A 17,848-nucleotide genomic window follows, 5' to 3' on the forward strand; every position below is an offset into this window, starting at 1 on the left:
GCGCCCTACCAAGTACACAGTACGCGTGCTTTGTTGTGCGATGGTGGTGGTGTGATTCTGAACTGATCAAAGAAATTGTTAATTTCGGTATTATTGTCGATCGGTGAGTACTTCTGTCTATGTGAGTATGAAATCACTTTATGTTTTGGTTTTGGTGTTAGAACAATTTAACTGTTTTTTGTTTATAATTTTTTTGATAAAAATAAAAGCTATATGCCATTTCTTGTGTTTCTTGACTTGTTTGATTGCCATTCGTTTTGTATCTCTTGCATGCAATTTTGTGCATGTGAGAGACAGAGAAGGGACCGCCGTGAGACAGAGAGAAAGAACGAGAACAATGTGAATTTGAAAACAAAAGTTCGGGGGGGGGGGGATGGAAAACTTTCTGTATGGCACCACCTCTTTGTCATTCGATATGAAATATAGGGGTTATCTAATTTACCTCAAATGAAACAGTTAGTTAGAATTAGATATCCCATTTTGTAAAAATTACTGAAAAGTGGTGACTCCATTTACGAAAAGTTTTCCGAAATGGTAATTATTAATGTAGTTTTTTAGTAAACTGACGAACATTGCTGAGGGAAATTGCAATACAATATTTTATGTTTGGCTTTTCCATTTTTTAGGAGACAATAATGTTATTTTTTTAAGTTAATTTAAACTTTCCAACAAAAATTATTGGTGATATTGATCACCAATGTATTACTTCTTGTCCGGCAGAGCCAGTTGTGATTTGCCTGTTTTTTTCACCACAAAATAATCTCCCTTGATTCCTTATTGTAATATTATGAATCAACAGGATCAACCTTAACTATGTAAAACATTAAAAGAGAATAATTTTGTTTAATCATCACTGATATTAATGTGTTTATTTTCAGATCTGAAGGTTGCAGCCCTAAGACAATTTCACACTGCATTTTATTGGGTATCACCAGTTGTAATAATTGTTTTCTTATCTTGCAGAGATTGTCAAAATGGCTGACAGCAGTCACGATAGCGGCATGGACGAAGCATTGTCAGAAGGTCAAGTTGAGCAACAAGGAATGCTACAATCTGTCCCTGTCACCACCAGAAGTCCTGTTGATGTCCCTTCTGCCACAGACGTTAACAAGGAAGCAAAGCCAGCTGAAGCTCAGAAAGAAGAACCGTCACAGTCCCTTCAGTCTTGCCTCTCAAATGAAATGGAGGAAAACGAATCTGTACCTACTTCTTGTTCAACAACCCAACAAGAAAATCCACCTGTTGTTCCCTGTCACCAAGAAGTGTCAACTACTTCTACTTCCATAGCATCGAGAGTAGACAGCACTCATGATACAGTTGAAATCTCGCCTCGCATAAGAGAAAGCCAACCAGATGCTGAGAGTACCAAAGAAATCCCAAGTTCTGATAAAGAGCAAGCCGAAGAAGTTGACTCGTCATCAACTAGGAGAGAGTCGGAGGCACAAGACAAAACACCGTTCACTCAAAGACCAGTAGATCCAGAAGAACCAATGGAAATCTCCCATGAGGTCAACCCAGCAGATGCAAGGCCGGCTCTGGAGACTTCTCAAGAAACTTTAGAAACAATGGATACCTCTGAACCATCTTGTCAGAAAGTAGGCGAAGATGAAAATGAATACGCTGGTGGGTCAACAAAGTTTCCAGTAGAAACAAAACATAGTAAGATCAATCAAAGTGAGGAACTTGAAAGTGAAAAGAGTATTGCACAAGTGCCTGTGGATGAGGGTTCAAAACAACAGACCCAACGCAAACCAACTGATACCCAAGTTTGTTTAGCAGACAGTCAGTCTAAAGGAGATGGTCTAGCCGTAGCAGAGAAGGCATCAGCTGATGTTGAGTCAACCAGTGATGCAACTAATCAGCGCCCAAGTATCTCATCTGGGAATGACTGTGTCTTATTACCGGAAACGGAAATTGGAAAAGACGATCTCAGTATCAAATCACCACCAGATGGCAGTCAGAGAGATGGTATTTCTGTAGTGTCAAGGGTAGAGGGTGCTGATAATGAGGTTCAAAATGCTGTCACATCAGAGAATGATCCTTTCAATCAAACTGTTCAAGACGGCAGTGCAGCTGTGAGACCTTTGAATGAGGATACCCTGATGGATAACCCATCGAGCAAAGATGCTGCTCCAACTTCCAGCAACAGTGCTGCATCATTCCTTCAGGATACAGGGAACAAGCCTCCTCAAGTCACTACACCGAATAAGGAAACTGCAATGCTTGTAGATGGCCCCAGTGTTGCGACGGTAAAAGAAGACACCTGCATAGAAGATCCTACAATGGATGAAGATGCTGGGGAAGAGGATGATCGTCTTGGGTCAGAGAACAAAGATGCTGTCAGAGTGGACGGTCCATCTGTTGCCTTGATCCATGAAGATGCTGACATGTGTGGTTCCGGTGTCACACCTCGAGATGAACTTGCTGTTATGGCTGATCAAACCATTGGATCTCTAAATGAGGACACTAAGAACACTGGTACTACTGCCACACCAGTGGATGAAGATGAAGCAATTGTAGGTGATCAGATGAGTGGCGCATCTTGTAAGAAAGATGCCTCATCACTGAAAGAAGATGCTGAGAGAGACAGTCCTCTTAAATGTGCCACAAAAGATTCCTCAAGTGTCCCATCTCTAAATGAAGTTACTGGGACAGACGGTTCTGATGCAGTTCAGCCCAGTGAAGAAACTGGTAAAGATGGTCTGAGTCTCACATCTCTTAACGAAGATTCTACTCCAATGAAGGAGGATGTCGACTCAGATGGCCTTCATGAGTCTGCCACAAAAGGCAGCTCAAGTTTCCCACCTCTTAATGAAGGTACTGGGAAAGATGATTCCCCTGCAGTGTCACTCGATGTCGAAACTGGTAAAGACGGTCCTTCTGTCGCATCTCTAACTGAAGATTCTACATTAATGAAGGAGGATGCCGAGACTGATGGCACTCTTGAATCTGCTGCAAAAGACAGTTCAAGTGTCCCATCTCTGAATGAAGGTACAGAGACAAACGATTCTACCGCAGTGTCACTCAGCGAAGGGACCGGTAGAGACAGCCCTAGTGCTAAGGAAGACAGTGGGAGGGATAGTCCCAGTGTTGCATCCACAAAGGGAGATACAGGTAGAGACAGCCCCAGTGTCGCATCAGGACGGAGCACTCCAAGCACGAAAACCAGAAGGCGACCAATGTCGAGGGACAGCGTAATTACTGAGGCATATGAGCAGAAGTTTATGTAAGTACTGTAGATATTAATGAGGAAAAAAAAGTAGTTGTTGTGAACTGCTTACCAACCAAAACGATACGGTATAAACGCAAACAAATAGTTAATGGCCTGTTTTTACTGTAGATGTTGAAAGTAGAAAGAGAGGGTCGTGAACATATAGGTGGGAAGAAATTACCCCTTGCACTGAGTGACCTAAGACATAAGACATAAATTATATTACTCTCTAAAAGGAAAAAATTACATTGCTCGCACAAGTTTTAAATAAAAAAGTTAATGAAGGCAGATACAAATAATTATTGCACACAATGGTTATGTTTTAGTGTTTTTTAAATTTGTTGGTTTCTTGAACAAAAGCTTGTGGGTCTGTAAAATCAAGCCAAGTCAGCTGAATTGACAAAACAACGTCAGCATTGGGCGGTTCAGACCCCAGCTTGTTGTTGTTAGTTGAGAAGTTTTTTTAATGTGATTATCACTTTAATATGATTTTAAATGTGTTGTTTTTTATTTCAGTCTTGGCGTATTTCCTGCGGAGAATCTGTTTGAGTATCAGTGGCCGCCAGAGAAGGGTTCCGAGTGGTACTTTGTTCAGGAACAAGTCTGCGAATTCCTCCAAGTCAAATCATTCAAGCGCAAATACCCTGGTAAGCTAAAACACAAAGTGTTGAAACTGCATATATTGTAACTGGATGTTTGTGTCAATTTTAAGAGAGCATATTGGTTTTTGGGACATTCATTTTGTTTTATCCTACACAAATGTAAAATAAAGCTAACCTTTGAAAATTTCAGTTTAAAAAGGTGGTATCGAAGCATCTATTTCTACGCAGGAAAAAATCATTTGTAATGAACAATTAGAACTGTCAGGCAAGTAATCCTATGGGCCATGAGTGTAGAAGTTGTTATGTCAACTTTCACCTTGCAGCCAAAATTCCTCTATTAACAAAAGTGTAACTTGTCAGTAGGGCTGGAGACAAGAGTACTTTCACAGAATGTTTTAATGTTTTTATTTAGATCTTGAAAGAAGAGTCATGGACAGCAAGGAGAAAGAATTCCTTCGGGAGCGAGGTGTGGTTTCGGAGGAGCAAGTCACGTTAGGTAAATGGCAATGGAGCACTAATAGGAGACTTTCAAACGCTAGGCGGCAGCAGACATACCGGGTAAATTTCCATTGTTTACGTAGTTCTGAACATGCGCATAATTCTGAGAACAATGGATTTACCCGGTAAGTCTGCTGCCCTCTATCGTCCCAGAAAGTCTCCCATTATTATCGGTTGTGCTCGACTCGCTCATAGCTTAATCAATAATAATAACTAGTTCTGATATAGTGCTTTTTACAATGAAAATATCATTGCACTTTACTTAAGTGCCCTGGTCATTGGGTCAAAAATGTTCCTTGAATCTTTCTCAGCTACCTGGGGAGTATACAGCCATAAGCTTAGCTCTACTGCAGCAAATTATCCTGCTCTACTCTCGCAGGTACCCTATTATACCTCTGGGTGAAGATAAGCAATTATAGTCGAGCATCTTGCTAGTGATAGTAGGTACAATATTTAACTAATACAGAATAGACTCTATGTGGACTTCAATGGCTTCAGAGAGATGCAACTTAGTGAAGGGGTTCCACTAACGATAACAAAGGGTATACGTGTAAATCTTGAATTTGATGCTCTAAACCACTCAGCCATGAAGCCTTAAAAAAAACTTTGAAAGTCTTGATTCACCATTGTCTTCACGAAGCACTGATGTTGACTATTATGATTTGTGTTGATCCATTATCAGGATTGACGGCTCTACGCGCTGATGAGGTTTACGACCTCATGCTGAGGGACGCCCCAGATAAGTCTGCCGAGTACGCCAGGGTACTACACGAGAAAGAGAAGCAGAATATCAGCAATAAACACAAACAATATGAACCGGTAAGTTCAAGAAAACCATTCCCCCAGTCTGATCAACTTCAACCGACCTGTTTATACGTATGTTGTGTTGTCATTCAACCTTCGAGAAAGACTTTGCTAGGGTCGGAACGTGAGTGACCACTTAAAGCCATTATACACTTTCGGAACAGAATAAAATTAAAAGATTTATAAATAATTTACAGGGTTTACAGAAGGTAATGGTGAAAGACTTCTCTTGAAATATTATTCCATGAAATGCTTTACTTTTTGAGAAAACATTAAAACAATTATACAGATTTATTTTAAACACATGTCATGACATGGCAAAACGTGCGGAAATAAGGGTGTGTTTTCCCGTTGTTTTCTCCCGACTCCGATGACCGATTGAGCCTAAATTTTCACAGGTTTGTTATTTTATATAAAATTTGTGATACACGAAGTGTGGGCTTTTGGACAATTCTGTTTACCGAAAGTGTCCAATGGCTTTAAAGGCACTGGACACTCTTGGTAATTACTCAAAATAATTATTAGCATAAAACCTTACTTGGTAACAAGTAATGGGGAGCTGTTGATAGTACAATAGACTGTGAGAAACGGCTCCCTCTGAAGTGACGTAGTTTTTCGAGAAAGATTGGGAAACACCACGGAAATAACAATATTGATTATGAATTACAGCCAGTTGTAGACTCGAATAAAGTGCAGGAGTACATCAAGAAGGCAGTGCGGCAGGCGGCTGATTACAACACAGCTCTAATGGCTGAACGCAGAGAGGAACGACTCTACTACTTTGACATGCAGACGTTGGTAAATATTGTTAGCTCAGGCCAAACAGTCTAAAGCACGGTTCGAGCTTCCTGCACATGCGAATGCAAAGCGGATTATGACGTCACATGGCTGCTTTCGCAGCGAATGTTTCCCAGGAGTTGAGCACATTTCAACTGTTGCGAATTATTTGTTACGATTGTGTGTCGTCAAAATATGTATCACATGTGCATTCGCAGTAAATATGAACCAGGCTTAAAGGCAGTGGACAAAATTGGTAATTACTCAAAATAATTATTAGCATAAAAACTTACTTGGTAACGAGTAATGGGGAGAGGTTGATAGTATAAAACATTGTGAGAATCAGCTCCCTCGGAGTAATTTTCCATGAATTTGATTTCGAGACCTCAGAATTAGATTTTGAGGTCTCAGAATCAAGCATCTGAAAAACCACAACTTTGTATGTAAGACTGTTTTTTCTTTCTTAGTTATCTCGCAACTTTGACGACCAACTAAGCTCAAATTTTCACAGGTTTGTTATTTTATGCATATGTTGAGATACATGAAATGAGAAGACTGGTCTTTGACTATTACCAAAGGTGTCCAGTGTCTTAAACTAGAAAAGTGACAAAATCAGATATCAGCTCTTTTGCCATAAAAAAAACGGGATGAAATAGGCCGTGATAGGACATGTTATTTTCACATCTGTACATAGTATGCCTTTGAAAGTTTGAAATGGAAAAAAATGACCTCAATCACCCAGAAATAATCAAGGAACCAAAGTTTTTGCGTTGGGCTGTAGGCTGTTTTGCCATCGAAGGGCTGAGTGGTCACTCGCAAAAGAGTTGTGATTGATTCACTTCTCTATGTAATAAGCAATCAACAAGAAGCTAGAACATCAGAAGGTACCTGAACATCCAAACGGTTGGACTCTATCAGATTATTATGTATGCGTGATCCCCCGCTGGTCATTCTTGTGGAATTGTTTGAAAACAATGGGTTATTGTTTTTACGTTGCAGACTGTTCAGATGCCAGCAAGCAAAATGAAGAAGCGGAGCAAAGAGTCGACAAAGCTAGGGCCATACCCGGTAGCTGTCATTCCTGGGCAATATCAGAACTACTACAACAGGTTGAGTATTACAATATTTTGGGTGAAACAAGTTGACTAGATTAGAGCCTTCGACTTCCGTGAAGTGTTGGCCCATTCTAGTATTTTTGTTTTGTTCCTCCCAAAATTATGTCAAATTTACCCAGTCAGAGTCCCTTGTTGTTTATTTTTTTGATATATGAAAAAAAGTTGCATCACCTTAAGAAGGTGATCCTTCTGCTGCCAAGTAAGTTTTTTCTGGTTATTAAATGGACACGCTGCCTTGGATCGGACGCGTTTGTCTATAAACATCGTTTGTTATAATGCATATGGTTAAAAAGATGTTGTAAAAGTAGAATTCAATGATCTACACAAATATGCCTTGAAATTGCGTGGTTTTCCTTTTACTTTGCGAACTAACACGGTCGGTCAAACGGTTACAAACGCTTTTTATAGACCAACTTGTCCGATCGAAGGCAACGTGTCCCTTTAATTATATGAGTACTTATTAATCTATGGCCTAAGTTTTAAAGACCGCATAGCGCTGAGAAGATGATTTCTACTGCTTCAATGATTTGGGCTGGGACAATGTTATTAACCTATCTTCCCTTCTCATTTCCTTATCCAGCTATACGTCTGATGAACTGAAATACTTTCCGTTGTCGACGGCGTTGTACGGGCCGATGGCCCCACACCGGCAGACTGATCTGGCGCCCCCACAGACTGATGCTGACATCCTCTCCGATAACGATAGTGAAACTGTCCTGGTATGTTTGTTTGTTTAGGAGGATCTTTGTCTTAATAGATGTTAAAATTGCATCGGGGATAAAGAATATTAATTTTACACCGATGTGTGTTAACACTGTATACTCAGCACTTTCCCAACTAATGTGAGACAAATCACAGGCATATTACTCAGGTGGGATTCGAACCCAAGATCTTTGTCTTCACATTGATAGATATCCATGCTCCTCTGGAGATGAGGGAATTTTTTAGATTTATTTCAGGAAGTTGGGGGATTCTGACTCCCAAGTTGGTTTAACAAATATTTACTACGGTCGTGCATCTACGTTTATTTCCCCCAAAAACAGTTAAATAGAACTTACGACATCCGGTTAATTGTTTCAACCTATTCCAATCCAAACTATGAGCTGATCTGTAAGAAAGAAAAAATTGTGAACACATTTTCCAGGATAGAAAGCATGATTAAAAACTACCAATCCTAGCGCACGGGACCCATGGCTTAAAGGAACACGTTGCATTGGATCGGTCGAGTTGGTCTTTGAAAAGCGTTTGTAAACGTTCGTTATAAAATGCATATGAGTAGAAAGATGTTGTAAAAGTAGAAAACAGTGATCCACACAAACATGCCTCGAAATTGCACGGTTTTCCTTTTACCTCGTCGACTAACACGGTCGGCAATTTATGGGAGTCATTGACTCCCATAAGTGGCAGACGGTGTTAAAGTAAAAGGAAAACCATGTTATTTCGAGGCAAATTTGCGTCAAACATTGTATTCTACTTTTAAAATATCTTTCCAACAATATGCATTTTATAACAAACGGTTACAAACGCTTTTTATAGACCAACTCGTCCGATCCAAGGCAACGTGTTCCTTTAATGTCCAATCCAAAGGACATAACAATAATGTCTAAGTATCTTGCCCAAAGACACAAGTGCAACAACAGGGAATCAAACCCTCACTCTGCTGATCAGAAACACTAGAGCTTGAGTATGGTGCTCTTAACCACTTGGGCCACATTACGAAACACAAAATTCACACCTTTTTGTGTACTTTGAATGTTTTTAAAATTGTAAATTCTAAATGCAATTCGGTCGCTGGACTTCACATATTTTTAAGGTTTTTAAATGAACCATAAATAAACTATAAACCAACCAACATGCTTCTGTAATAGATTTCCCATGTGTGTGTTTTATTGCAGTCGACTGATGCTTTAGAGTACTCCAGTGAGAGCGAAGACGGTCTGGTTACCCCCATCCCAGCCCCCATCCCAGCACCCATCCCTATGGAGGTGAATCAAAGCACCATTGAGCTCCAGACTGAAGTCACGGCAGCAGCTGATATCAGTTTAGCATCGGAGCCACCCGTCTACAAGGTCAGTCCAAATATTATAAGTTATCAATTTAATCTTCAAGCAAACTTCAAGCAGCCCATGCGCCTCTTTTAAATTTACATTAACTTCTTATGAGCTGTACGTTTTGCGTATAGAAGCGCAATACACAGAGTTAGAGCACACAATATTCAAGGTGTGATATGGGCCGTGCAATCCTTGTTGCTATGGATCGACCAATCAGAATCAAGGATTCAAGCCTGCTTGAAGATAATCTCCTTTATTGGGAACTCAAAATGAAATTGATATTAATGTTTGTCTACAGCACTTACCTACTAAATGCATATTAATCCACTGTTAAAAACCACAGTGGATGATATCAAATGGTTCAGACAGTGGTAGGGTCCACTGTTGTGTAGATGCATGCACCTCCATACTGCGTCCTGGCATTGTTTATCTATCATTCAAAATTACAGTGAATGAGACTGAATGGTCAGATAGTGAGAGGGTTGACTGTTGACTGTGTGGATGCATTCACCTTTATACTGCGTCCTGTCATAGTTTATATATATCAGTCAAAATTACATACAGTGGTTGATATTGAATGGTCGGATAGTAGGAGGGTTGACTGTGGACTGTGTGGATGCATGCCTTCACCATCATACTGCGTCCTGGCATAGTTTATATACAATGTATCAGTCAAAATTACATGCAGTGGTTGATATTGAATGGTCGGATAGTAGGAGGGTTGACTGTGGACTGTGTGGATGCATTCACCCTCATACTGCGTCCTGGCATAGTTTATTTATCAGTCAAAATTACATACAGTGGTTGATATTGAATGGTTGGACAGTAGGAGGGTTGACTGTGGACTGTGTGGATGCATGCATTTACCATCATACTGCGTCCTGGCATAGTTTATATATCAGTCAAAATTACATACAGTGGTTGATTTTGAATGGTCGGATAGTAGGAGGGTTGACTTTGGACTGTGTGGATGCATTCACCATCATACTGTATCCTGGCATAGTTTATATATCAGTCAAAATTACATACAGTGGTTGATATTGAGTGGTCGGACAGTAGGAGGGTTGACTGTGGACTGTGGATGCATGCATTTACCATCATACTGCGTCCTGGCATAGTTTATATATCAGTCAAAATTACATACAGTGGTTGATATTGAATGGTCGGATAGTAGGAGGGTTGACTTTGGACTGTGTGGATGCATTCACCATCATACTGTATCCTGGCATAGTTTATAGATCAGTCAAAATTACATACAGTGGTTGATATTGAGTGGTCGGATAGTAGGAGGGTTGACTGTGGACTGTGTGGATGCATGCATTTACCATCATACTGCGTCCTGGCATAGTTTATATATCAGTCAAAATTACATACAGTGGTTGATATTGAGTGGTCGGACAGTAGGAGGGCTGACTGTGGACTGTGTGGATGCATGCATTTACCATCATACTGCATCCTGGCATAGTTTATATATCAGTCAAAATTACATACAGTGGTTTATATTGAGTGGTCGGACAGTAGGAGGGCTGACTGTGGACTGTGTGGATGCATGCATTTACCATCATACTGTATCCTGGCATAGTTTATATACCAGTCAAAATTACATACAGTGGTTGATATTGAATGGTTGGACAGTAGGAGGGCTGACTGTGGACTGTGTGGATGCATGCATTTACCATCATACTGCGTCCTGGCATAGTTTATATATCAGTCAAAATTACATACAGTGGTTGATATTGAGTGGTCGGACAGTAGGAGGGCTGACTGTGGACTGTGTGGGTGGATGCATTCATCACATGATATCGTATTACAGGCTTGCAGTTTATCCAGCATTCAAAACTTCATGTACAGTGGAGTATATCTAATGGTTATACAGTAAAGGGTAAAGAGACGTTGCAAAATGACGTCATTAATGTCACTTTTATGGAACCCACTGCTGAGGGTCTGTCAAATTTGGTTCCAATTGTTGAGTCAGAATTTTGAAACACTGAATGAATACAATGTGTTTTATACAAATTGCTGTGGACCATCATGCAGCCACTGACTGTACAAGAATTGGAGTCTTGTGTGGAGAGTGGCATAGCACAAGTGAGTACAGCTAAGTACTTGTAAAGTGTTGCACCCATTGCATGGTATAATGTTCCACAATGTATAGTAGTCAGGCCATTTCCCCATACAACATGTGTAATAAAGATTGCTTTCGTGTCAAACTGTATTGTATACCATAGATATGGTATGCAAAATGATGGATTGTGGGCTACTCAAGTGAATGCACGATTTGTTGATTTTCATAATGAGCATGATGCTATACTGTGGCAGGTGACGTATTGTCACGCAACGGTTGCTCGATTAGGGACCAGTGATGTTCCTCATTGGAGGAAGCAGGGTTCAATTTAGACACTAGCGGCGTGTGAAGAAACTAGTAAAGAAAGCTGCAGGCTAGTCAAATATCTTGGGCAGCTTTGTGGGGCAGTAAACAATTACCAACTTGCCTCTGATATATTTGTTTCATGAGTGAGGCATGTGAGTGAGTGTTTTTACTTAGTGGAATTGTACATTATTTGTGCGGGCCACTTTATCTTACAACTGGTCTAGTCAATGAAATAGTTGGTGCATGGCCTGAGTAAGTGTTTCTGTTTTTATTTTATTGGCCTCAGCTGTTACCTGAATCTTTTGTTAATAGTATTGCATTCTGACTGGTTTTACTGGGTTTTTTTTTTTAAAGAACTCTGTGGACTCGAGGACTGGGCCCAAAGGTTTTGAAGCCTGAAAATGATGTCCAGGGCATGTTTTTGTTTAATAAGTTTCAGATGTCCTGTTGCAAAATGGTGAACATTGAAAATGCTTGTTTGATGATTTTGTTCATTCTTTTTTTGGAGCATTGTGTCATGGAAATACATTGTCTAATTGCCATCTTTTGTGAAATTCCACCCGTACATGCCACCCGACCCTGTGCATGGGACCAGTTGTGTACATTCATGTGCTGTATGCATTTATTCCACATGTACTGCATGTACAAACCTGATGATTTTCAGAAAAAAAGGTGTTGCATTATGAATTACCTTATTGTTTGTTTCCCTTGCTGAAATTGATACCAAAAAAAGAGTGTTGCATAAAATATTGGCTTACTGTTTGTTCCTGTCGTTGACTGTTTGTTATTCATAGCCTAAAGACATTCCAGATGCCATCTGTGGTTTATGTCTGAAGGACAGCTCTGAGAATAAGATGGGAATGTATGAAAAGATGATTCACTGCTCTCAGTGCGACAACAGCGGTAAGTTACTCCAGCTCCTAGTTCAGTATACAATACATCTTATTACAGTGGATTTGTTAGTCCAGCTCCTGGTTCATTATTCAATACACCTTATGCATTGCACACTGCGACAACAGCGGTAGGTTACTCCAGCTCCTTGTTCAGTATTCAATACATCTTATGTATTTCACAATGCGACACCATCAGTAAGTTGGTCCAACACCTAGTTCCAAATGGTTCAGTATTCAATACCCCTTATTAGAGCGTTAAGTTTGTCCAACTCCTGGTTCAATGTATAATAGACATTATGCATTTCACATTGCGACAATAGGGTCAAGTAAGTCCGGCTCCTGGTTAATTTTTCAATACACCTTTTGCATTTCACGATGTGACAACAGCGGTAGGTTACTCCAGCTCCTCATTCAGTATTGAATACATCTTATGTATTTCGCAATGCGACAACACCAGTATTAAGTTTGTCTAGCTCCTGGTTCAATACACCTTATGCATTTACGACACTAAGCTGCCATCTTAGGGCCTCATCACAACTTTTACAGGCAACTTGGAGGCAAACCAACCAGTGCCATGCTACTTTATTAGCACATGAGAATTTTTTTCAAACAATATTTTGCAATCCCGGTACCAAAGAATAATATGTGATTATTCAAATGTGAATGAATTCTCTTCTTTGAGATTGCCTGGAACTGGATGTCTATAAATTGCCATTGTGTGACCAGCCGTCGATTTCACCAAACTCTTCCTAACTTAGGATTAACCTTAGGACTTAGGACGAGTTCAGTTCCGTACCCAAATACGTAGGACGAATTGAACCTATCCTAAGTTAGGACGGGTTACCCGTTCCTAACTCGAGTTAGGATTAATTCCAGCGTTTCGTGCAATCGGCCGCAGGCCCTTTACTTTAGTAAACCGATGATGACAAAAATGGAAAAAAACACAGATTTGTACATGCCCTACAAGACTTATATATTAATTTATTATGTGAGATTTTTGTTTTTGTTTTTGTTACTTTAGGTCATCCATCTTGTCTAGATATGAATGAACCCATGGTAGAGGTCATAGAGACGTACCCGTGGCAATGTATGGAATGTAAGACTTGCTTTCACTGTGGAGATCCTACACATGAGGTAGGGTACAAAACTATATCTTTATGAAGAAGGTCCGGTTTGGATCGAAAGCTATGGCCTTCTACCCTACTTTTCCTTTCTTTTCTTTTTTTCAGTATAGTGGGGTTGATTTACTCTGGGTCCGCCTGACGCTTATTTTGTGTATTTTATTCTACATATTATGAATGTTTGTAATGCAATGTTTTACTTATTTTTTGCTTTTCTTTTTAGCTGTTGGGTATTTTTAAAAACATATTGCTATTTATGCTCATGTCTTTTATCCTGCATTTTAATGTTTTTCTTGGCTGTACAGTGCTTTGAAGCAGTGTTAAAGCGCTTTATAAATGCATTTAAGTTAAGTTAACTTAAGTTACTCATTATTTTTTAAGGGGAAGGTATACGTTTGGTAATCACTCTTAAAACTAATAGCAATAACAAATGTTGATTAGAAGCCTACACAGAAGCTTTCTTTAGCATTTTTATAACCATTTCACTTCAAAGTGAGTGTGGTTATGTAAAAGTTATCAGTTTGTATGCCCTAAAGTTTGAATCTGAGAAGCGTTACTGCGGTAATATAAACATTTCTGCTGTTGAAGTTCAGAGTCTGGTTCAACCAATGTTAGAGTACTGTAATTGGTTTGTTTGATGTTTCAGGACAAGATGATGTTTTGTGACATGTGTGATCGAGGCTACCATACTTTCTGTGTTGGACTACAGGACATCCCAACCGGTGAGTTAATTAGCCATTGTACAGGCATGATATTTGTCCTACTTTTAAGTAGGAAAAAAAGTCTTATTTCCGATTTGCTGGTCCTCAGAAAAATTAGTAAAGTTGTGAATAAATAGCCTGAAAAGTCTATCAAAGCATTAACCATAGGTACCTGTAGGTGGACTATTGTACTCAATAAGACTCTTCTACTTTTTATGACTGTTTGTACTTAAAATGACTAGTTAAAATGGCAATCAAACTTGAACAAGTTAAAAGACATTTCATTGAGTAACTTGATCATTTGTTCAAATCATTTTGAACAATTAAAATGTCTTCAAACTGCTTGTACACAGTACTGTGGAATTGAGAAAAAGGGTTGATCGCCCAAGTCTTAACAGAACGTCTTTTGAATTAACAAAAAATATGGTTTGTAAAAAGATTTGTTTGTCTATCAAAAGCGAACACTTTTGATTAAAACACTACCAATGAGAGATTTTTGGGGACACTCGGTGGCAGCAAACTTAGGTTCTTCCATTTTTCTGGGTAATGTGCTCATGCTCAGAACTACATAAACAATTGAAACACCGATGAGAATGGAATAGAGATATTTTTAACAAAATAATATAAAATACATGTATATTTGCTTATATTATCTAGGGCTATGGGCATGTGAAAGTTGTCAAACAACGGACGACACCCCTGCTGCACTGGAGCCCCATGTCCCCAGTCCCCCGCCCAGTATACCAACCCCTTCACCGGAGGAGTCCGCCCCAGAGGACAGATCATCAACCCCGGTCACTGAGGCAACACCCACTAGCAAGAAAAGGGGCAGGAAATCTGGTACGCCGGGGGCAGGGAATAGACAGACTACGCCTGGGGGTAAGAGGAAGAGGACGTCAACCCCGACTCCAAAGAGAGTCAAAACGAAGTGATTTTTATAGGAGAGACTTGTATGAATTTTGACGTCACATGGATGTTTTTGCAGCGATTGTTTCGCAGGAGTTGAACACAGCTCAATTGTTGTGTTGTGATTTATTTGTTGCGAATTTGTGACATCAAAGTTTGTATCGCATTCGCATTTGGAGGAAGTATGATTTGGGCTTTTAAGAAGAGGGTCTACCACTGTGGGATGCGAAGCTGACACTGGGACCCAATGTCAAGTTAACTTGCCATTCGGAAAAGTATTCATTAAACATTTATAAGGGAAAACTGACTGGCGCAAAGAATGTTTTCTTTTGGGACAATGAGTTGTTAGTTTTGCTCACCTGCACAGGACTGTATATTTGGTGCTTTTGGAGTCCTGTGGAATGACGGGTATTTCAGACATGAATCAACCTGAAGATGTGCGTTTTGGACATATTTGATACTCAATGTCAATTGACCCCTTGCACGCACGTCACACACGGCGACTGTGTCACGCTCACCATTTTGGTGGTCAATAGGTTTACGTGTAAATGCCGCGTCGCCTAAAATGCGCACTTCACTGAATAATGAACAGTCCGCATTGCCCATCAGTATGGCGGTTCCAAGATTTTCTGATGATGACGTCAGGTGAATAGGGTCAATACTGGGGTTTTTCTACCAAAACTCATCATTTGGTTGAATTATCGAACTATCGAATAGATGTGAATAACAGCTCTCAAATAAAACTCAATTAGGGTCTCTCCTGTTTGTAAGTGTGACGTAATTCCACTGTAACCCACACACCAACTTAAACCTAAACTGGCTCCATTGTGTTACCAGAAGCCCGAAGAAGTTTCCTTTAGCCACCTTTCAGAACAGTTTAATAATTGGACTTGGCTTTTACATTCGTTCTTCAAAGATTACAGTCTTTTCAGAAATAAATATTTCTGTTATAAAACAGGTGGTTTTTAATAGAATTACACACAAACTTTGGAGCCTGAAGTGGCAAAATAGTTTGAACATGTAGAAGATAGGTAGGCGTGTGACGCAATGACATACCAAAAAGTAATTGAGGTAGGAAGTTCCAACTTAAAACCTCACGTAGATAAAAGAGACGGTAAAATATAATCGCGATATTCATCTGAAATCCTGTTACATTTGAGAAACATTGACTGTAACAAACCTGCAATGGGTCACTGTCACATTATTCATTTTCTTCAAGGGAAAAGACATGAACTCACTGTATACATATTTAGGTGTTCAAAAGTAACATTATTTTTAATTTGAGGAAAGCTTGCTAGTTTCTGGCAGAGGGCTCACTCTACCACATTCATAGACCTTATCGCAAAAAGTTGGTGCACTCGCGTCAGTCGTGGAATGAGGTGCATGCTAGTCTATTCAGCGATCAAGTTTGATTGCTAGCTAGACCAGCATGCACTCTCATTCAAAAGTTAGCGCTTTTGCAATGGTATTTGCAAAAAGGTCTATGACACCAGTACAGCTGGTTGTTTGGGCTGTTAATTGAAAAGTACAGAATTGGAATGCATCCAAAACTAATTTTGTCGCATACTCACAGCAATGTTGTTGATCTCAGTGAGGGCGCTGTTTGAACTTGTGACATCATATGCAAGGTTTATTGTTTATGAGCTGCCATGTTGCTTTTATTACTGCTGGAGGCCTTGAGTGTACATTTTTCATCAGTGTTTGGTTATATTTCTTTGTAAGTTTTCATAGGATACATGTTTAGAATATAGATGAGCAGTCAACTCCAATAAAGACTGAATCAAATTTGTAGCTGACTAACTGTGTGGTTTTGTTTTCAATCTAACCTTTCCCCTTGCAAAAAGAAGCGATTGTATCTCTTTATAAATAGCCGATTTGTGTGTGTGTGTGTTTATGTTATTGCATCTCCTCCCTGGATACCGCATCAAACCTCGCCAAATTTACACGGAAGAAAGGAGCTGACTTCGTCTTGACACTCATCTATTTTTGAACAAAATCCGTTGAAAATTGACAGATTTATGAGCAAAAAAACACCAAAATTGGTGGGGTTTTGCACGCCGTTTTAACTGTTGCTATGGGCAGTGCGCGCGTACAATGCAAGCGCGCGTACAGTACAGTGGCTGCGCGCGCCCATAGCCTCATTTTGGGTAAGAATGATGACGTCATGCATAAATATTAAGAGAGGCGTATATGGGACGGGATCATGGAGAACGGAGGCAGGCTTTAGAGCACGTGGGACGGGGAGAGGGAAGGGGGGCGGCGGGGGAACTGCGCCTTTTATTTTTCAAAATAATAATAATAACATGCATTTTTATAGCGCTTAATACCAGGTTTCTAAGCGCTGAACAAGAAGTGTATGATTGTATGACAATTAAAAGTGGGATGAAACTGAACAGACTAGATGGATTTAAATAAGTGTGTTTTTAGAGCGGTTTTAAACGAGTCCAGTTTATGGGACGGGATCATGGAGAACGGAAGCAGGTATTGTGACGTCACTCTTTGCTTAGCAATTAAGATTGATACAAAGTTAAGATCAATCTTAGTGCTTTGTGAAATTGAACAAGCGCGGAAATATAGCGGGACCCGCGCGTAGCGCGGGTTTCCCGCTAGTATAAATAATTGATACAGTCATTTTATTGATAAAACCCACTATAGACCAAACCTGTCATTTTATATCATCATGTTAGTGCAAGCAACTCCAGTTTCTGTTGTTTAGAGTAAATAATTTTAAAGGTTTTTGGGACCTTGTAAATTTTGAGAGAAGAAATTAGAAGACATAATAAAAAAAAATGCTATAT

The 17,848-nt window shown here is 39.7% G+C and overlaps 1 protein-coding gene across 2 annotated transcripts; it reads left to right on the forward strand.

The window, feature by feature from the left end:
• Positions 1-13: 13 nt before the first annotated feature.
• On the forward strand, positions 14-17,250 carry LOC117290671 (supporter of activation of yellow protein-like). Of its 2 annotated transcripts, XM_033772194.1 has the most exons (14): positions 14-103; positions 964-3,226; positions 3,728-3,858; positions 4,226-4,309; positions 4,994-5,130; positions 5,785-5,913; positions 6,892-7,001; positions 7,588-7,726; positions 8,903-9,076; positions 11,096-11,146; positions 12,224-12,332; positions 13,344-13,456; positions 14,090-14,165; positions 14,802-17,250. In XM_033772194.1, the coding sequence occupies exons 2-14, from the start codon at positions 975-977 to the stop codon at positions 15,074-15,076; spliced, it is 3,780 nt and encodes a 1,259-aa protein (XP_033628085.1). In that variant the 5' UTR covers positions 14-103; positions 964-974; the 3' UTR covers positions 15,077-17,250. The 2 variants fall into 2 exon arrangements, with proteins under 2 accessions (XP_033628085.1, XP_033628093.1); XM_033772202.1 differs by lacking the exon at positions 11,096-11,146.
• The last annotated feature ends 598 nt before the right edge of the window (positions 17,251-17,848 follow it).

The sequence above is a fragment of the Asterias rubens genome, chromosome 1, assembly GCF_902459465.1.
Source record: "Asterias rubens chromosome 1, eAstRub1.3, whole genome shotgun sequence".
In the NCBI taxonomy this organism is placed as follows: domain Eukaryota; kingdom Metazoa; phylum Echinodermata; class Asteroidea; order Forcipulatida; family Asteriidae; genus Asterias; species Asterias rubens.